Consider the following 22289-nt stretch of genomic DNA (forward strand, 5'->3'; position numbering starts at 1 on the left):
CAACTAATGCGCAGTGCCAATGGCTCTTGAAAATCATTTTAGCGTTCAGGCTGATTTGGCTAAGCCTCTAATTATCGCATTGCCCTGTGCTATATTGCCTATATGATTGCACATGCAATCTCCCCCTTTTCTAAATTCTGTCTGAAAGTGACATGTTTGTATAAAGTGTGATGAGGATTACAAGGTGAAGTAAGATGTGATTCACTTTTACTTCCACAATTGGAATGTGACTCATTATTAATCAACCAGGTGTGGTTGTGTGGCATGTTACTATCGGCGCAAGTAATAGCGTGTTCCACATTCCCCCCCGATTTGTGTATTTTTTTTTTTCCGGTGTTCGGAAAAATGCTCACTGCAGATGCAAATGACAGACATGCCATTTGCAGTAAATACTTTTGCTCGCCCACGGTTTGTCTGTGGCAGGATCGTACATTCCTGTACGCTCAGGAGAACGGTTACCATTTGATTCACTGTTTGGTGATGAGAGCCAAATTTTATAAGAAAATGAAATTGGTATCAATTGGGATAGTTATGGAAAGATTGAACCCGCAATTCTAAGTTTTTGATTGATAGAAATCATAAATGCATGACATAGTGGGGGAAGAGGCTCTTCATTCTCACTTGTGAGCCATCATATTAAAAGTCCGAAAGGGGAGGTGAGTGCGTTTATAGCATCCTACCTTTAACACGTCCTTTTTTTGCTTGGGTTTGTCTCATCATTGCTGTCTGTGACATATTGTAGTAGTTGAATAACTACCTGGAGATATTTCAAAAATATAGCATTGTCTACTGTCAATGCTTCCACCTTGTCATTTGCACCCTGTGCTATTTTTATGCATTTCTTTATTTATTTGAGTCTCATCACCTTTTTTGTAGTTCCCCATTGTATTACAGAATTTTGAATATAGTGTTCATAATTCAGTTTTGCTATGAGAGGCATAGGCCAGATAAACAAGCGGGTAACGTTGCCTGTCAGAATTTGCATTGTGGTCCACATTGAAGTTTGTTTGCATAATGACCTGTTCGGAAAATGAGTCATGTCCTCACAAGATTTTGCAACCTATGCGAAGCATCGTAGTTCCATGGTGTGCAGGATCATTTCCTGAGGGAGTGTAGCAATACTTATCTTCAGCTATTTGCTCTGATATATCTTCAGCTATTTGCTCTGATATATGCCACATCATTTCGTAGTGTGTTTTAGTTGGAACATTCATGACTCTTGTTGTTCGGGCTCTACAGCTACGGTAAGCATTCTGAGATGCTTTTTTTTTCGCAAACCAGATTTTCTATATTTAGGAATGTTGTCTGCACCTACATCCTCTCAGTGATGTGGATCATTTCTGTCATTTCAGTGACTTCGCCTTTTAAAAAAATGTTAATTGCTAGGTGCTTTTGAGCATTCATTTTAGCTGTCCGTTCATCTCTGGAATCACCACTATGACATCAGAGCCTGTGAAGCATAAGCATTATTACTGGTCTGATAGAAGAAACTAGCCTAGATTTTAGATTACAAGATAATTATTACTGGTCTGATAGTAGAAACTAGCCTAGATTTTAGATTACAAGATATAGACTGATTAATCATTGTGTCCTGTCTGCTTTCATCTTGAGACCAGCCTGAGGTATTCACTGGAGTAGAACTAACCTGTTTTAATCATCAATTCCCAAAAAGCTAAAACAGTCATTTGTTGCATTTGAGGAAGTTTCCTGATGATTTGTGTTAAAGGAAAGCAAACTTCCAAAAGGTGGATTGTCAAGCGTGTTGTATTTATTTAGCTTTTGTGTGGAAACGTAAACCTTGGCTCAATCTGGTTCCACAAGTTTGTTTTAGTGAAGTTTCAAGCATTTTTCTTTCAGTTACAGATGAACAGTTGATCAAGTTTAATCCATTAAGATTAGTTTACTGAATGGATTATCTGAAGGGGTTTGTTTTGTAAAACATAGCAAAATACTGCTACGAGTGACTTTGGGGCTGTTTTAAATGAGTCTACCGGTAAATACTATACTGTCTGTGTAGCCTTGACTTGGTTAATGATTATGTTAGAGAGTAAACCATTGTATTGATACTGTGCAAAACAAAGAGGGTTTTACATCTTGGGAAAAAAAATGTAGTCTGTATTTTTTTTTTCCCAAAGTTCCAGAGCTATGAAAAGTCTACATAGTGTCAGATTATTTAATAATACTGTATAAAGATTTCAAAAAAGTTGTTACTTCCAAGATCCTGAGATTATGAATGAATTGCAGTGCAGACTGTGTACATTGTATTTAACAAATAGGAGCTTTGCAGAAAATTAGTATAAAGCAGTTGTGTTCCATAATGTAAGTATCATGTGCAATTTAGTGTTTTTGTTACCGTGTGTTACTGCCAAATTGCATTGGCTTGCTGGTCTTAAAATGAGATTCTGTAGATGTAGATCCATGTCAGAAGATATTGTAGATTTTTATTTTACTTAGAGCTCCCCCAATGAACGTTTTTTTCTAATGACCTGAATACTAATAAAAAATCCAGATATGGTTGTGTCTTGTTCCAGACGCACACAAAAAACTAACAAAAGAAACGGGAGGTCACAAGCCACAGGGTGTTTTTGTTTAAGCAGTAGTTTAATACCATAGCATTTTTTTGTGTACGTCTGACAGGAATGACACCATAATAGGTCTGGCCTTGTCAATGTGTCTCTCCTTCCCACTGAGATTAAGGGGAAACGTTTGCTGATGTCGAAGACGCTCCAGACAACAACCTTCCTCATCCTCGCTCACATTCACCATTACTCTTAAGTTAATCTTTCTTCTGCATAACGTGAAGAATGAAACTATTCTGCATTCAACTGCACTGGCTAAGTGCTCCGCTGTGGCTCTGTTGATGGGAAACATGTGGTGAGTGGTTTCCCTCACAGATAATTTATGCCTATCTACTGTGGTTGATCAAAGCTGTGGTAGAAGCTGAGCTGGCCTGTTGCTCAGGTCTGCAGATAAGTGAAATATTGTAGTGATTCTACTCAGTTAGTCATTTGAAAAATTTCTTCAGGAGTCTAATCTTGAATTGGTGTTGAAACTGCAAGACAATAAGGCTGCAAGACTCATTTTTTGCTCATTGCGCCATTTCTGCCCTTCCCTCTAACTTGGCATACACTGTAGGACAACAGTGTTATTATGAAGGAATATTTGGGCGGGCGGTGAGGAGAAGGAAAGAGGAAGTGAGCTTTGTAGACCAGACAGCACAATTTGAGAGATGGGCATGGCAAAGGAAGCAGATGGCTCATTCAAATTGGTACGTAACAGCTCACCGCTGTCCTCCCTTTTTTGCACCCTCAACGCTGTAGTTTGTCACGAGGCATAAGCAGTGGTCATCTCCTGCTCTTCTGTTTCTCCCACCGCATTGCTTTGGATGCTTCAGTGTGGATAGTGGACCAAGTAGAGTAATATGGTGCACAAGTGTCTATTCAGCCCAAAACTGACTCATGGAAAGTAGGTGGGTGCCAGATGTGTGTGCATGTGTCTGTAAACTGGAAGGGTATCATTCAGCTGTCAAACTTCATTGACAGCTTTGCTCTGCTCTCGTGTGAAATTTCTGGCTTGTATAGCTTGTTTCAGTCCAACAAGAACAATAGAAGGTTGTGTTTTCAGTATAAATAAGTGCAATTGCTGGGTAAGAGTGACTCCTCTCCACTTCGTTCACATTTTCTCCTGGGTTTAATTTAGTTTTCAAATGTGAGTGGAATTTCAATGATACACAGCTAACGATGACCGTTTCTGCTCACGCTTGTCATCACTGATATGCAAGTGGGTTTCAAGCAGAGCGCTTCGTGAGCTACAGCTGTCAGCTATCACCACAAGATTATCCTCTCCATCCTCACTTGGCAATGGACTTCACCTGAACTATTTCACTTTAAAATTGGAGCCTCCTTATTCAATCTATATTATTTGTCTGAACCTCTGAAGGCAAAATACATGGACAAAAAGTCCTTCACCATAAATTGGGTTTGACCTCTTGGCACAAGACAAATACCCTTTTGAACTCTGTACAGAGGCAACTCAGTACCAGTCATTCTCACATTGCCTATGACTTCATATATTTTGGAAAATCTGTGAGGAAAGATTTTCTTATGGCTAGGGAGGATCTGAAACTGAACATGCATTTCTTCACAATTTAAATACAGGCTTAAAGGGTATATAAACAAACCTCCCAGTATTTCCCACTTTTTTTAATTTCATCATTTTTATCTGATATGGTCTTTCTAGCATTATGCCAAGGTTGGGTTGAGCAGGCAGTGAAATGAGACAAATTGGCAGTACTTTCCTAAAAATACAAAGTGTTGCTCTTATGCCAGTAATGATTTGCGTACAAATAAATCACTGAATTTTTTGGGGGGTTGATTATAAAACCTTTAAGCCAAGAACTGAAACCAGACCACTGAACCTTTTGCCCAGATAACCACAATTTCTCCATTGCATTCACATGCAGACAATAAATGAAAATTAAGTTATTTATTTGAATTGAGTGGGGAAACACCCGTAGAAAGCAACGGAAATTGATGTTATACTAGTTGGGGGTGGGGGGTCAAGTAATAGCTCATCTACATTGGACCATTACAAATATATGGGCTAATGCATTATGGTCCCAACAAAACCAAGGTTGGACTTTTGGGTCCTAGTTCTAAAAGTTTGTTTGGCACAAATGCAACAGTGCTTATCACCCAGGCCTACACTGAAGCATGGTGGGGGCACATGGGACAGGATCATGCTTTTGGGGACATTTTTCTTCGGCTGGAAACAGGGCCTTAGACAAGGTGGGGGGAATTGTGAGCAATTCCTAATATCATTCAGTGTTACTGCAAAACCTTTAGTCTTCTGGTAAGAAGCAGAAGCAACAAAACTGGGATTGAAACAACTGAACTTTATCTGGGGTTAATCAGAGGAATATTAAATTGTGTGGCTGGTGTATGCTGACTCCCATTTAAGACGAATTTGAGTGTGATTTGTTAATTGACCCCTCCGTACAGGGCACTTAACCACGCCTCCTGAAGTGACGTCACGCCACGTGCGCTGACGTAAGACAAACAATAAAAATGGCCAATACAATACATTCTGAACTGAGACAGACTCCATGCTTCTGATTTCATTCAAATCAACGATATATTATAGATTCTAAATACAATACATTCTTAACTGAAAGAGACGCCATGCTTCTGATTTCATTCAATCATTCACACGTAGCGGTGTTATGTTAGCGGAGAATGTCTAATTCATTTATACGAGACGTGTATTAAAAATCAAATTTAGGGCATATCTTCGTGCAAACACAGTCTGGTTAAGCTTCTGGCCGCGAGCCAGCAAGAAATCAATACGTTTGTGCAGTCAGATCATCGCTAAATATCGCTCAACAAAGAATAAGTGTGTCAATCGTTCACACGCAGCAGTGTTATGCTAGCGAAGAACTTCGAATTCATTTATACGAGACATGTATTGAAAATCAAATATAGGGCATACCTTCATGCAAACATATGTGTTCCAGTTGATATTAGATGGATTTAGTTGATGATGCGGTCTTCCACAAAGTTTGATGCATCGAAGGCATTTTTCGTACTTGGTCTTCGGTTTTGGAAAGGGTACAAATCGAACTCCACCAACTAGCCTTTCAGGATACCTGTCGTCACTATTATAAAGTCCGTGACTACACCTCTTAACCATATTTTTGTTAAATAACCCAAATACGCGATAAAACGCTCACTAACCCTATACTGGACCATGCAATGTTGTCTGAGAAAATGGCGGGAGCAAAAACGGGCTTTGGTTTATGCAGATCTCTGGCCTCTGATTGGTCAGTGACGCGGATTGCGCAATATCCACGGAGGGGTCAATTCAGAACACAACCACTTCCCAATCTTAAGACAGTGTTCCCACTTGTCCAACCACATTTAACTTTACTTTAAATTCCCTCCTAGAAAAGATTTCAATTGAGTTGTAGAGGCTGCGGGTCACATTAATAATGGAAAATAATTTTTAATGATTTATTTTGGTGTCTTTTATACATATCATTAAAACCTGACATCCAGAAAGATGTCAACTGAAGAAAAGTGGGTTTTGTCAGATTTCTCAGTTGACTTATCCATCATTATTTGTGTATTCCTCTTCTATATAGAATATCCTCAGCTACCCTCGCCCCTCTCCGCTGGAGAACATGAACAAACAAACCCAGACTTGGGACCAGACTGTTACAACCAACTATGTGTGGATCCATTGGATGGAGAGGGGGAACGTCCAGTAAGTCTAGTGTCCACCTTGTCTTCTGGATCATCCCGTGACAGTCACAGCCTGTTTGGGAGCACCGTTACTCTTCCTTCCTCCTGCACCCCGCCCATACCAAGCGAGGAGGACATCAACTTGGAGCTGAGCCCGCCCGAAAGCACAGTAGAGCAGACAAAAGACCAGAATCCTGGCCTCGCAGGGTCCAGCGGACTATGGAAGCCGCACTTGATCGGCAACCAGTGGAATAACAATAACACTACCTCCGACAGGCAGGCAAGTGCAGAGATCCTTCACATCCACGCAGCACCTGTCATCACTGACACAATGGCGCCCAACCCCAAACTGACCCACGTGGACCGAGTTGTCATGGAGATCATCGAGACTGAGCGCATGTACGTCAAAGACCTGCGAAGCATTGTAGAGGTGAGTCAGTTTTGTAATTACTGTACAGTGACTCCTCATCACCACCTGAACAAACTTCATTTTGGAAGAACATTATGAAGTCATGTCTGCAGGCTGCCAAGAGCCAGTTAGAGCAAATATCATTTTGTGCTAAAATTTCAGTGGACATTCAGTCTTTACCTGGATGAAACTTCTAAACAAATCTGTGAACAACCAGAAACTAGGTCAGACATTTGGCAAGTGTATGTATTGTTTGGAAGATTTGAAGCCCATAATGACCAGGGCTGTGCAGAAGTTTACGGCTTGGTCATGTTGTTGCATAGAAGCCAGTGTGTTTATTTTCCTTGCAGTGAATCTGCTCATATTTGATGTTTCAACATGAACACACTGCAGGTCTTTCATGGACCAAGCTTTGCTTTTGAACCAAAAACACCCCCGTGTGCTGTACTGAAAAATGGTTTACCACGCAACAATTTATTCATCTTTTACCACTTTTTGTAGTCTGGAAACAAATTGCTGAAAGAGAAACCTCTTTGGGGCTCAATCATGCATGTAGTATAGAAACAGGAGCACTGAGCTGTCAGACACTCATCTGCTATTCACGGTAATGCGTTTAACATGGAAGGCATTTCTGAAACAGGCTGGCTGTAAACCAACAAGCACCTTTCCTCACCTTGTCTTGCACCACACTGGCATCTGAGTCTACCTCCCTGACAAACGCACTTCAAATTATGACCTGGCTCTTAGTGTTTCGGTTGACATGCTTGGTCTGGCCACAGCTGTACACTCATAGAAGTCCCTTCCAGCCAATACAAACAGTATTCCCGTGTTACAAAAGAGCAGTGGGTTTTCCATCAGCTACAATGTGAGAACATATCCTTATACAGATGTATCCGCTACCACTACCCTGATGTGATTACAGCGGCGCCTTAATCACGTTGATCCAGTGAGTTCTTTTATTATCATACTGTAGCTCAAAGGAAGGAAAGATGTGGGAAAATAAGGCAGTGAGCTCGTCAAAGAAGTCTCTTGAGAAAGTCGCATCACCAGTGACAGCTGTTGTCCAAACTGCGTCCATCCTTTTTAGTTTTTTTATGTATTTTTTTAAAGATGTTGTGTATCACTAGCTCTCATGCCTCTCATTCTCAGTTGTCCATTCAGGGGGAGTGGAGAGAACAGCTGTTTGACCCCCAGATGGTGTCACACACCCAAAAACATCCCCAACACCTGGTTTTAGCTAACCCACAAATCACCATATGCAACCAAAATTGTATGAACAAGAATGTGAGCAACCCTTTAACAGCATTTTATAAGATCCCATCGAGTGTTGCTATTAGGCTAAAGTCAAACTAAAAATCTATTGCAGCTCTGAAAACTGCAAGGAGTGTACGTTCATGTCTCCCATCCTTTGCGGAAGGTCACGTGCGTGGTCTCATTGCGTGGAAATTTTCATCCATAATGCTGTGCAGTTTTTTTTTTTAGTTCTACGATGTGGGCTGCAGCACTAGCTGTACGTTGTTTTTGTGTATTTGCAACACACCATTAGTGTGTCAGAACAAATTGTGTCAGGACAAATTGCTGGTGTACTCTTGGTCAACACGTGCGTTTGTCTCTTGTCTACATTCCGTGCTGCTTGTTTGTATGACACGTGGGTGTGTAACTGAGCCCGATGGAGCATAGTCATCCTGAAGAGTTTTTTTGGGTGGGCGTGGGGGGCGCTCCTGTGAATATAAGAGGTTTTCATCTGCGCTGGAATATAGTTGAATAAAGTTGAGTCCCAGGACGGGGAGTAGATTATATGGATTCTGTCAGTCATGAACCAAATCCTTTTGTATGATCACATCCACTAAATTGTTAATTTTCCATTTTATATAAGCCTAAAAAAAATCCAATTGTAATACATATTACTGAAAAACAAATGGCACGTTATAACAGATGTGATGTGGTCATCAAAGCAAGCTCGGTAGAACATGCACATCCTTCCTCCCTAGATAGAACATGGACATCCTTGCTCCCTCCAGTGGTAATAATCTGAAAATGTTGTGCTCATACCATACACTTGTCAAAAAGAATCAATTTCATCTGCATGGTTTGTGATGTGACTCAATTTCCACCTCTGTTTTCCAGGACTATTTGGCTCACATTATTGATATGAGCAACCTTCCCATACGTCCAGACCAAGTGTGTGCTCTGTTTGGAAATATTGAGGACATTTATGAATTCAACAGGTACGTTCTCTCCTCTGTAACAATACTGACCAGCAATATTTCTCTTTCACGTGATTTTACTCGGAGCTCATGATAAAAAACATCCATCCATCCCTCCATTTTTTTTTTTTGTACTGCTTAACCTCGAGTCAGATGTGTGCTGGAGCCTATCTTTGCTATCTTTGGATAAGAGGCGGGGTAGACTCTAAAATAGTCGCCAGTTAATCACAGGGAACATATAAACAAACATTCATACCTAGCTGCAATTTAGTCTTCCATAAACCTACCATGCCTGTTTTGGAATGTGGAAGGAAACCAGAGTACCCGTAGAAAACTCACACAGGCACAGGGAGAACATGCAAACGCTCCACAGGCATTGCTGGATTTGAACCCCAGTCCCCAGAACTGTGAGGCAGGTGTGCTAACCAGTCAGTCACCATGGTGGAAGATAAGGGATAATGAAGAGGAAAATAAATGAGCTGAAATCATTAATTAGTCACCTAATTCTGTTTTTTTACATGACTCATATATATTTTTTTGTTTGTTTGAAAAACCAAGAGTGTGACTAATGTCATGGTTAAGTCCAGTTTTCCTTTTATGAAAAGTTGATATTTCACCCATTGACTCCAAGTGGGTACTAAAAACACGAAACACCATTTACGTCAGCAGCCGGCCATTGCTGACCGCACAGCTTGCCAAAACACACATTAACATTCCTCTCATAGTGAGGAACTACACTGGTAATTCCACAGAAGCCTGTAAAGTCTAGGATTTTAACATTTCAAAACCCATTTATATGGTATGGAAGGAATTTGTATTATATTTCCCTATTCAAGAGGAAATTCTGCTTGCATCACAGCCAGCAAGCTCACTTCATATGCACACACAAGAAAAGATGCATTATAATAATTGTTTTTGTTTATTTTTAAAATGTCATCATGCTGCAACACGATTCACTTTCTATACGATGCTACAAATATTACAACGTATAAAGTGCCCTCCGTAATTATTGGCACCCCTGGTTAAGATGTGTTTTTTTAGCTTCTAATATTTTTTTTTGTAAATAATATGGGACCTTAATGGAAAAAAAGAGAAAAATCCAACCTTCAATATAAGTGCATTTATTCCGTGGGGAAAAAATCCCACAGAAAGAAATAATTATTTGACATCAAATAATGTGTGTCACAATTATTAGCACCCCTGGTGTTAATACTTTGTACAACCCCCTTTTGCCAACAAAACAGCACTTAATCTTCTCCTATAATGTTTCACAAGATGGGAAAAGACAGAAAGAGGGATCTTCAGCCATTCCTCTTTGCAGAATCTCTCGAAATCATCCAAAGACCTGGGTCCTCTCCTCTTCAGCTCACCCCACAGGTTTTCGATGGGGTTGAGGTCTGGGGACTGAGATGGCCATGAGAGCAGCTTGATTTTGTGTCTGGTGAACCATTTCTGTGTAGATTTGGCCATATGTTTATGGTCATTGTCTTGCTGAAAGACCCAGTGACGACCCATATTCAGCTTTAGGGCAGAGGGCAACAGATTTTGATTTAAAATGTCCTGGTATTTCAAAGCATTTATGATGGCATGCACCCTAAAAAGGTTCCCAGGGCCTTTGGAAGAGAAACAGCCCCACAGCATCACTGACCTACCCCCATACTTCACAGTGGGTATGAGGTGCTTTTCAGCATGCGCATCTTTCGTGGCACGCCAGATCCACTTAGAGTGTTTGTTGCCAAAAAGCTCAATCTTGGTCTCATCTGACCAAAGCACACGGTCCCAGTTGATGCCCCAATACCGCTTGGCGCACTCCAGATATTTGCGTTTATGATTGTGAGTGAGGAAAGGTTTTCTCCGTGCATGCCTCCCAAACAGCTTGTTGGCATGTAGACAGCGCCTGATGGTTGATTTGGAGCCTTTGTGTCCCCAGGATGCTACCATTTGTTGTAATTCTGAAACAGTGAGCTTTGGAGATGTTTTGATTTCTCTTACCATCCTCCTCACTGTGCGTGGTGGCAAAATAAACGTGTCCTCATCCAGGCTTGTTTACTACTGTTCCAACTGTTCCAGTTGTTTTGAACTTCTTAATTATTTCTCTCACAGTGGATATGGGCAGCTGCAGTTGAGTGGCAATCTTCTTGTAGCCTCTGCCTGACCTGTGAAGGTCGACGCACATCTGCATCACTTGTATGCTGTGTTCCTTTGTCTTTCCCATGTTTAAGCGTGGATAAAAGAAATGGCCTCTGTGTCATGTCATATTTATACCCCAGGGAAACGGGAAGTGATGAATTACTAATTACATGTTCCTACATACTCTGGTAAACTTTGTAAACTACTGTAGAAATGAGAGTAATGCTTCAATTATATTTATTTCCTGGGAATTGTTAAGGGTGCCAATAATAGTGGAGCAGGTGATTTAATGAAAAATAATTATTTTTTTAGTCAGGTTTTTTTCATTTTCTTACAATTCATTTGAGTTGAAGGTTACATTTTCCTAAAACTTTCAGTGTGACAGTATTCTTCTGCAATAAACACTGAATTTATTTATTAAGGCTTTTAACACATCTTAACCGGGGGTGTCAATAATTATGGAGGGCACTGTATATGGCTTTACAAATGTATTGGACCACCACCAAGGGTAATGTTTTTACCCAAGCAGCCTTGAACTACCAGCATTGCTAAATAAAATCATTTTGTGTTTCTGTAATGGTTAATAAAGCAGTATCAAGATGTTATTCACTAGGATACTAGTTTTATTATCCATAGATTTTCAAGACTGATTTAGTAATTCACTCTGTCATGAAATGCAATCTATATTGAACATTGTGAACATTTACTTTATGAATCTATAGTATATACTTCACGCTATGCAGTTCAGCTTGCATTCATATGAAAATGCAAAAATTGTACAGTGTATAAATTATAGTATTATTTATCTAAATCCCTTACAGAAAAAAATGCTTCAGTGATTAAGTGTAATGTTTCATTTTTTCTCACTTCTCAGAGAAACCTAACAAGTCGTCTCTCATTTGAAATAAAAAGGTGAAAATCGTCATTCCTATTCAAAATTATAAAATGTCCAAACCGAGCTCACTGAAACTGGGTCCATAAAGCAATTCGGAAGCTGGATGCTCTCTTGATGTACTGACAGGTTGTCTAATAAATTTGTCAAGGACTGGGTGTTTTCCAGGGCTACAATTTCATTGATCATTTCATTTGTGGTCTTTTATTTGGGGTTGAAAATGAAGTTCTTCCTGGTTTGACGCTTGTTTCCACAACAGGCCACTTTTTGTACAGTCTGAACTTCCTACTAGTGGAAAGAAAGGATACAACAAGATTATTTTTGATTGTTATGGCATTTGAGAAGTTGTTTTTTTTTCCGGACAATAGACTCTTATTTCTTTAAAATAATGAATTTATCTTTTGGGCTTCATCTTTTTATGATCTCTTTTCAGTGAGTTGTTGCAGTCGTTGGACATGTGTGAGAACGACCCTGTGGCCATCGCCCAATGCTTTGTTGACAAGGTGAGTGACCGTTCTTATCCTCCTCACAATGCTCTTCAGAAAACAGACAGAAGCACATCATGTAATTTTGCTCTCTGGTTCCCCAGAGCGAATATTTTGAAATCTACACGCAATATTGCACCAACTATCCAAAGTAAGCGCCACAAACCGATTTTTTTAAGATACCTAATAATATGATGATGCTGGCGTTCTGATGAATATATTTTCACATTCCTGCAGTTCAGTAGCAGCACTGACTGACTGCATGAGAAGTAAAACCTTGGGAAAGTTCTTCAAGGATCGTCAGGCTGCTCTGAAGCGTTCACTCCCTTTGGGTTCTTTCCTCCTTAAGCCAGTGCAGAGGATCCTCAAATATCACCTGCTTCTTCAGGTAAAAACTGTCCTCACATTTTAATTCTCCTACTTTGAAATGCAATGGCACATTCTCAATCTTTTTTTTGTACTCTTTTAAAGGAAATTGCAAAGCACTTTGGCCCAGACGAGAAGGGGTATGAGGTGGTCCAGGAGGCCATAGACACCATGACAGGGGTGGCTTGGTACATCAACGACATGAAGAGGAAACACGAACACGCAGTCAGAGTGCAGGTTTGCTATAATTACCGCGGACAAACGGACACGAGAAGTCTGTTGTAGTCATTTATAAGTTGGACAGCTTTTAGTTGTTTTCATTTGCATGTGCAGGAGATCCAGTCTCTTTTGATCAACTGGAAGGGTCCTGACCTGACCACATATGGTGAGCTGGTGCTGGAGGGCACCTTTCACGTCCTGCGGGCAAAGAACAGCCGTACGCTCTTCCTGTTTGAAAAGATGCTACTCGTTACCAAAAGAAGAGGAGAGCACTATGTCTACAAAACACATATCTCAGTATGTTGTGTTTTTTTTTCAATTTATTTTAGATTGTCAAAAGTAAATGACGGGTACACTGTATGTTTAAAGTGCATTTACCCCTCCACCCAAAAGCTCTGTGCATGACGGTAATGCATTGAATCATGGAAAACTGGTATACTTGATGCATACTATACTTTAAATTTTCAGGGAGTAGGAAATATTCAAAATCATTTTGAAAGCAGCTTCCGCAAGTAACCATTTGCACGATTTAAGTGATTAGTAAGTCCTCATGAGAACAGGTTAAATTCAGTTAACCTGACCTTCCCTTTTGCATAATCAAATGCCTACTGTTGTGATTTTAGTGTTCCACCTTGATGCTGCTTGACAGTGCAAAGGATCCCCTGCTCTTCAGTGTCATTCATTTCAAGCATCCCAAGCAGCCCCACACAGTGCAGGTAAATTGCAACTGTCACACACGCTCAATTGAATTTTATATACAGTGGCAAAAAGACAGTGAACACAACCCTGTTAAAACGGGGCCTTATGATTTGGTATTTTAAATACCAGTCCATTTTGGCCTTCAATTTCACAAAAACTTCACTTTCTTGAGATGATGGGGCAAGAAATTTTGTCATAAAATTGCCTGAAAACATATACATACATACATACATGTGTGCGTATAATGTACAAATTATATCTGTAAAAACAGGGTTTTGTTTTCACATTCTATATCCACTTTATTTTTAGGATTGTTTACAGCATGTAATTGTTTAGGATGCTGTTTTGGGACTGCTTTGTGTTTTGTTGTTGTCAAACGTCCTCTGTATCTTTAATAACATGGACAAGGGCTTGTTGTTTTAGGCAAAATCTGTAGAAGAGAAGCGTCTCTGGGCCCATCACATCAAGAGGCTCATTCTTGAGAACCACAACGCCATTGTTCCACCAAAGGTACACACCAGTGTCCATTCACTGTATAATTTCATCTCTTTTGAGCCATTTTGTGTTAAAGCACTCATATCTTTCTCATATTTTAGGCAAAAGAAGCAATCGTGGACCATTCTAATTGTGAGTGATTCTAAGATTATTTTGAATAAAATTCAGTTTGCATTCTGTCTATTCATCTTTCTTGCAAATTGTAAAGTAAAATGTATCTACTATTTAGGTCTTGGGAAGAAGTACCACTGTAGTCCAGAGCGGGTGAAGAGAGCAGATTCCTACCAATCAAATGACTTCCATCTTGCAGGATTGACTGGGAGGAGGAGATCTGGTAAAACACCGCAGACCCGATCTGTCACAACTTCATCTGCATTTCTTCACAAATACCACAGCTGCAGGCTTTGATCATACCAATAATGTCATTAATTGTATTTTTCTGTTTTAGAACCTGCTAAACAAATCATAAAAAGTACCAAAGGTCAGTATGTTGTTTCCAGCATATTAGGTAAATGTGAAAAGTAGACCAGTTATGTCGATGCACGTCTTGTCAAGTGGCCAAAAAAGCCCTCGACCCAAGGTGATGTTTCATGGTTAGTGTCACGTAAGAACTTCTCAAATTGTCACTGCACCTCTGCTTTGTTTGCACTCAAAGACTGCTGCAAACCAGCTCCAAAGACACACTCCACAGGCCTCACCCATAATGGAGTTAATTATATGCCATTGGTGCAAGGCTCTGTCCTACAAGAGCTCTTTTCAACGGGCAAATTCAGCCTTGCACTCATATCTGCTCTCTTTTGTCATAATTGTCCATTATGAAAGAGAGAACCCCCATTTTCTCTTCCTTGGGTTGTAGTCCATTGTTCTCCATTTACATTTTGCGCCTGATGAAGATGTAATTTTCATGTCAACCTTCTCATCTCAGCAAGGGAGTTGTTCATCACATCCTGTGTAATTGCGTCATGTTCAGTTTGAGAGAAGGATGATTCTAATTGACATTTATCTAATCACAAAGCCTCCCATGAGTCTGGGCCAGACTAACCACTGGTCAGCTTACTCCCTGCTTGGATCCTGACTCTAATTGCACAAGATGCATGCGATACTCTGCTTATTTGCACATGAAATATTGTACTTGAGAAAATCATCTCTTCATCATTTGTTAATCTCTGCTTTTCTGTGCTTTTCTCTCCTCTCCTCACAGATGTTATGAAGGTAAGTGTTGGAAATGGATACTACGTGTGTTCTCAGTCTACCCATACCAGTGCGTTTGTAAGACAGTTTGGACTAGGGCTGCACGATATTTTCTTTGCCCGTCGTCATTGCAATGTATGCCTGTACCCGGTGATGTTGGTGTTTTGTAATATACAGTGACTTAACTGTAATATTTAAAGTGGCCAGCAGGAGGACCAGTTTGGACATTCTCAAAAGATCAAAAGATACACCTGCTGAATTTCCTCTTGCGCTCTTCAAAATGAAACTAGGTAGGCACTTGGAAACTGCAGGGGGCCGTGAGGTGTGTTCAGGGACACTGCGTAAATGGGAGGAAATGTTCTTTTGTAATACAGACAAGCCGAAAGAAACTTACTTTACTTAAGTGTAGAATGGCTTACTAGGAAAATTATTTGTATCAGAATGCTTTAGTTAAAACACTGAATGATCACACTATGATAATCTGGAATTTTGTTGTTTCAAGAATGGATTTTGTTAACTATAGTCAGCCAGAGCTATGCAGAGGAATTATCAATGTCATTTAAATATGTACTGGGGTTGAGTCATTTTGTCTGCACATTAAGGACAAAAGTTTTCTTCTTTTAATGACTTACTTTTAATTAAAAAAAAAAAAAAAAAAAAAAAAAACACCATTCAAGAGACATTTCCTCATGTGAGATTTTAATGGTGAAAAATGCAGCTGGCAACAACGGGGAAATTGAATGCCGCTATTTTGAGGGGAATAGCCCATCGGCGACATATTGAGGGGAGCGAACTTTGTTCATATTTTGAATTATGAACTAAACTTTGAACCAGTTTGCATAGAAAATGAACTTTCCCATCGCTGATCCTGTTTTATTTCACATTACAATATATATATCGCAGGGTTTTTTTTTTTCATATATTTTTTTTACCCAATATCGGGCAGCCCCAGTTTGTACACTGTCAAATTCCACCCCTATAATGGCAAAATAATTGATGTTAATATGAGCGCATGCAAAACTAATCTTCCTAAAAATGGTGTGTCTTCATATCTCACTAGAAGCCAAAGCAGCTTTATGATTCCATCGCATGTAGAAAGTGGCACAAGCTTCTTCCTTGCCATGACCAACCCTATCTGCGCCCTCACACACAGCATGCTGAGAGCGAGGGCACCCTGCTGGGGGACAGGCAGCCGCCTCGGCCGGCCCCAAGTGTCAGGACCCAGGAGTCCGGTCTAGGCGAGCCCCAGGTTGAGGAGCCCGGTGCGGACGACACTCTCCGGCAGCTAAGTTCTCCCACCGCTAACCTGAGCTGCCCGCCTCGTGAGGGGGGTCCCGAGCTGCCGGTGACAGAACAGGAAACACAGGAGGATGAGGAGGAACTGATTTTCAAGGAGGATTTACTGATGGAGGACGACCAGGTAGCCGACTTTGCCAGTTCCGTCCTGGCAGCCATCTCCTGCTGGCACTATAGAGCCCGGGCTTTGCTTTCTTCTCACTTCACAACGGTGAGGGTTTCCAGCCACCCACAGCTTGCCCGTTCCCCGCTCCGTTGTGCTTGTTCACCGCTCCTCTCGACCCCTCTGTTCGCCCACGTCGGTCCTCGTCCCACTCTTGTCTGTATGCATGCATCCCGCTAACAGCTCCGTGTGTGCCTTGCACAATGAATGAGTCAGGTTGTATTCATGTTGTTGTGGGCTGAAGCGCTCCCATGCTGTCCGCCGTCAGCCACCAAGATGAAACATACGGGTCGTGTTCTTTGTGTGCATGGGTCGATCTCTGCATGTGTTTATCTTCTGTTTTCCTCCTCTGTCTGGTGTCAATGTCACAATATTGCGTTTCATGATTAGTTTTAAATGAGGCCCATGTCTTCATTTGCATTACAACCGCTGACTCAATGTATTCTGCTTGACTTCAAAGGTTAATGCAGGCATCTTATGAAATGATTATAACAGCACAAGGTTTGCTCTTTGATGAACATTTTCCTTTCAGAGTTTTCATAAACAAGCACCATTGTTATAGATTAATAGATTCTAAATATTTGTCATTACCGTTGTCAGACAAATATTTTTCAAATGGTACTTGACTCAATGTTAGCTGCGGCTGATGACGACAATTCCTCTGCAAAGTGCTGCTTCCATTTTCACAAGTTTGAATGAAATGTATGGACTCTTTCAGGGCGATTCAATAAGCGATGACGCTCATCTGACCGATGACGGAGAACAGATGGATATGGCCGAGACCAGACAGGTACTTTTCTCACTGCTTATGTTTTTTTGTTTGCTATAAGCATTGTATTTCTTTTGTGGGTGGCTCTGTGAAAAAGTCCGAGCTCATTGACTGTTACAATAGGCAAGACTAGTCACTAGTGCATGTTGTTTACCAGGAACACCACATTTCACTGAGGCCCATTTACAGTAAATCATGTGGAGCTGTATTAGTACCCGCTCTCCTGCAGTCAGGCCTGAGATTAGATTTTGGGTCCAACTGGCGCTCTTAACTCAGGGCGCAGCTCCTGCACTTGTGAGCAGAGTGAACATTAGCCTTGTTTTTTCCGAGGCTTATCGCCAAACTGCACATCGTGCGGTCAAGGAGAGCAGACGAACACCTAGAAACAAATTCATAAGAACTGTCAATATTTTTTTTTAGCCATTAGCGGAGTGCTCGGGAGAAAAACATACAAATTCATTTCGAATGGGTCGTCCTAATCAAAGTCAATTGGCCTCTGAATGTAAAAGCGAAAGCATCATAAATTGTGGATGCCTTCAATTTGACTGCTTAGTTGACTTCGAAATGGTCCATTAAGATAATGGAGTGCGCAAAGTGCTTTCATTGCGATGTTTCTGATTTACGTCGGTTTTTGCTTGTCGTATTTTAGGCCCATTTGGATGAGCTGCATCCAGCTGAGAACGCCCATCCGCTCCCAGAGTCACCGGTCTTCCCCTCCCCAGCGCAAGAGGCCGTCACTCTGGAGTCCGTGGACACCTCTACAGAAATGGGTGAAAAAGAAGAGGGTGGAAGCGACTCGTTGGGTCAAGTGCAGGAAACTAGTGTGCTGATGAGTAGTGAGGTCTCCGAGGAGGAGGAGGATGCGGCGGCGAGGAGAACAAGCATCCTATCCTGCTCCGTGTTAGACCAGGCAAGCGTCATTGCTGAGCACTTCGTCGCTGGTGTGTCTCGGCGAAGCAGCCTGGTCTCCGAGGATCTAAGCTCCCTGGCCTGCTCCTCTCCTTTGGCCTCCAATGAAGTCTTCATCAGCCCCTCCACCTGCACAGACTCTGAAGAGAAGCCCGAATTGTCGCCCACTGTGTCGCCTCCTGACCCAGAGGTCACCTCTGAGAGTCGCGCACCTGCGCGGGAACCGGCCTTAGCTGAGGGGGAACGTCGATCCACCCTTTCTAAACAGGATATTCTACTGATCCACAAGATCAGGAGATACTATGAACATGCCGAGCACCAAGATGCCAACTTCAGCATCAAGCGCAGGGAAAGTCTCTCCTACATTCCAGCGGGTCTGGTCAGGCACCTGAGCCGACAGCTTAACAATAATCCGGACCATCACGCGGTCCCAGTCCACAGGAAAGTCCTCACCAGGTACAGGCCCACTTCCTGGTCTGTGTTTGACCTTCCGGGCTTACAGAAAAATCCCAGTTCAGACATTCACCTAAAGGCTGAACTGCAGAGTTCAGATGGCGTGACGGCGAGATCCTCTAGCGTCACAGATTCCTCTACCACTGATGAAGACTTCCGACCTTCATCAGAAATGATCAAAGTCTGGCAAGACATGGAGTCAGAGGAGGAAGTCCAGCAGAACAAAGAACAGAAAAAGATACCTTTTGAGTGTTTGAGTTCCTCAGCTCGTAAACTTGTGAAGGAACCAGCACTGATTCTGGAGGACGGTGAAACAAGTCCCTCGTCTGATTGTTCAAATGTTACGGCAGAAGAGACAAAGTCCGCTCAGGATTCTAAACATCTTGGAACATCTGTGACTCAAGGGAGGAACCTAGTCCAACTTCCCAGGATCATTAGCTTCAGAGCGAGTGTGGACGAAGACCAGATCTTACAGGACGTGGGCAGGATGAAAAATAAAGTGTTCCAACTGGCACGTCAGTATAGCCAACGCATCAAGAATAATCGACCTATGGTCTGGCAGAAGACCCGGGAAGCCTCGACTCAGCAAGGGTTCAAGAACATGCCTGCTGTCTTCGAGGAGAAGGTCAAGAAAAAAAGTAAGTGGAAGATGCCTTTGGGAGAATCCTTTCATTTTATTTTGATGTATTCACGAACAAATTCACCAATTTGCTGCTTTTGTGCACAAGCCAAAACATTGAGAAATATTACATTGTTGCCATCTTCTTGAAATGGAGTGAGCTGGAAAGTGTTTCGACTCCAATGGGATTATTACTATTTAAGGGGAAAAGTTCTAACGGTTCCTTTAGATATGGGTTTAATTTATTCGCTAGCCACTCTTATATCAAAACACTTGTATCCCAAAACAAATGTACCCATTAAATTGAATGGGACTTCAATTAATCTGTTCCACTCCACCCAAAAAAAACATTTTTTAAACATTTGTAGTAAAGAAAATCACAGTATCTTTTGGAGAACTGTGACCAAGCGAGAGACCAGCACGAAGGTGAAGAAAAGGTTTTAATAAGTTATGTTTTCATAGTGTGCAGGATGTGTAAAGTTTTACTTTACCGTTTTTTTTTTTTTTATATGGTCTCTCTTTATAACTTCGACTTTATCTGTTGTGGGTGGAGCTGTACTCAGTGGTAGAAAAAGTGGGATAGGAGACAAAAAAATGGGATCGGTGGTCTAGAAAATTGATGGCAGATGGTTCTGTTCATGTGCTGCATTTAATGTGTGCAGGTAAACCCAACCTGAGACTGCCCTCAAACACTTGTGAGCAGATGGTCATTCATGAAGTGAATACACCGAGTCCTGTCCCAACACCCAGTTCTGCAGCCAGCTCACGCAGCACAGCGACTGACCCGCAAACCCCTCAGTCGGAAAACTTCCACTGGCCCGATGTACAAGAACTGAGGTCCAAATACAACCTCTGTGGATCTGACGCAGACTCCACAAACGAGTTGCAGGAATGCTCTCGGGTCACGTGCAACGGCTACTCTCCCGTAGACCCTCATAAAGACCTGTCGCAGTTTCCGGCGGCAAAAGACTGGCCTCAGCCCCGCTCCAAGCTCCTGTGCAGGTGGAGCTCTTTGGACCACATGCTCGGATCTCTGCCTCTCCATGAAGTGCAGAACCTGCAGGAACCCGTGCGGACCTGCTTCCCCAGCAGCGCGGCGTCTTTGGCCACCGCACAACGCGGCGTCCTCACAGAGGGCGGCAAGCTCCTGGAGGACGGCTTCCGATGTCCCGCTTTGAGGTCAGCCAAGACGTCGGAAAGTAATCTGGTGAAGACTTTGCGGGAAAAATTCCAGAGTTTAAGCACCGACTCGTGAAAACTTCAACGGTCAATACCAGCAGGGAAAGACTGAAACTCGTCTGTGCAGTGCAGTCTGCATGATTTTGAAGGGATGTTAATTGGTCCATTCAGTGTGGGGAAACAAACAAACAAAAAAAGTGTTGCAATATTTGTATATGTGGGACTTTTCCTAACTCATTGGATGTAAAAAAAAATGTGTAAATAGTTCCCCCCTATTTGTATCATCACTATGATGACAGGCTTTTTGTTCAGTTCCCATTCACTGTCAATTAATACTCTAATTTTCACTACAGTATTAAAGCATAACAACAAGTGGATGTGAGAAGATTACCTCAACTCAGATGACTGCACACCAAAGAGTTTATTTGTTGCTTATAAATACAAAAACCATGAATCATTACAGGAGTTATTTGACTAATTACAGCTGTTTTCATGCATCACTGGAGCTTTATTTTTCTCAAATGATCTATATTTTTATTGAATGATATTTATGAAGCTGTATTTTGGGGCAAAGATTGGCGTGTAAATAGCTATGGTATCAACTCTTTTTGAAAGCTTTCTGTTCCATGAAAGACTACTTGAATTGTGCCAGATTTGCAATAAAAAAAAATATTGAAATGAACCGTATCATGGACTGATGAACATAACTCATTCAGGCATGAGGCTGAATGTTTTACATTTTGACAGTTATTTGCTCATTGCATTGGTCAGGAAGTGAAGAAATTGATCCAAGCAGGTTGGAACCCGGAGCTGGACGAAGGTGTCTGGTGTGTTTATGTGGCAGAAGAGTTTCTGCTAGGATGAAGGGCAAAGTTTCTAAAACCGTGGTGAGGTCGGCCATGATGTGCGGATTAGAGACGGCGGCGCTGAAGATACAACAGGAAGCGGAAATGAAGATGTTGAGGTTCTCGCTCGGAGTGACCAGGTTGGATAGGATTACAAATGAGCTCACTAGAGGGACAACCAAAGCTGGATGTTTTTGAGACAAAGTTGGTGAGAGCAGACTTCGATGGTTTGGACATGTTCAGAGGCGAGAGAGTGAGTATATTGGTAGAAGGATGCTGAGGATGGAGCTCCCAGGCAAAAGAGCGAGAAGAAGACCAAATGTGGTGAGGGAAGACATGAGGGCAGTTGGGGTTAGAGAGGAAGATGCACGAGATAGGCTTAGATGGAAAAAGATGACACGCTGTGGCCACCCCGAACGGGACAAGCCGAGAGGAAAAGAAAAAGAGTAAAATTTGGAAATTAATGAGCGTCTCCTTTGGATGCCCTCACTGTTATTATTGTCGTAGTTAAATATAATGTTAAATTATGCACATACTAATATATTAACTTTCCAGCAGCAGCCTAAAATAAGAAAAAGTGGTCACGCGGCAGCAGAGGACACATGGTTACCGTATTTACCCTTTTACATATTACTTGGATTTGTTTTTTACACTACTTTTCCGTGTAACGCCGCCGCCGTCGTAAACGCGAGGACTCTGCATACCATAACGTACGTATGTATTG

General features: G+C 41.7%; 1 protein-coding gene across 2 annotated transcripts in view; it reads left to right on the top strand.

The window, feature by feature from the left end:
* Positions 1-21402, top strand: part of LOC133513402 (pleckstrin homology domain-containing family G member 3) — a 34179-nt gene extending 12777 nt beyond the window's left edge. Inside the window, exons 3-19 of one of the 2 annotated variants that reach the window (XM_061844162.1) lie at positions 6140-6669; positions 8776-8876; positions 12311-12380; positions 12467-12513; positions 12600-12750; positions 12834-12965; positions 13062-13244; positions 13571-13663; positions 14070-14156; positions 14243-14273; positions 14371-14475; positions 14590-14622; positions 15343-15353; positions 16486-16839; positions 17510-17581; positions 18210-19560; positions 20204-21402. In XM_061844162.1, the coding sequence (XP_061700146.1) occupies positions 6140-6669; positions 8776-8876; positions 12311-12380; positions 12467-12513; positions 12600-12750; positions 12834-12965; positions 13062-13244; positions 13571-13663; positions 14070-14156; positions 14243-14273; positions 14371-14475; positions 14590-14622; positions 15343-15353; positions 16486-16839; positions 17510-17581; positions 18210-19560; positions 20204-20796 (3944 nt within the window). In that variant the 3' untranslated portion in view covers positions 20797-21402. The remainder of the gene's footprint in view (positions 1-6139; positions 6670-8775; positions 8877-12310; positions 12381-12466; positions 12514-12599; positions 12751-12833; positions 12966-13061; positions 13245-13570; positions 13664-14069; positions 14157-14242; positions 14274-14370; positions 14476-14589; positions 14623-15342; positions 15354-16485; positions 16840-17509; positions 17582-18209; positions 19561-20203) is intronic. The other variant, XM_061844163.1, reaches the window with a different exon arrangement.
* Positions 21403-22289: the final 887 nt, after the last annotated feature.

The sequence above is a fragment of the Syngnathoides biaculeatus genome, chromosome 15 (genome assembly GCF_019802595.1).
Source record: "Syngnathoides biaculeatus isolate LvHL_M chromosome 15, ASM1980259v1, whole genome shotgun sequence".
NCBI lineage: Eukaryota > Metazoa > Chordata > Actinopteri > Syngnathiformes > Syngnathidae > Syngnathoides > Syngnathoides biaculeatus.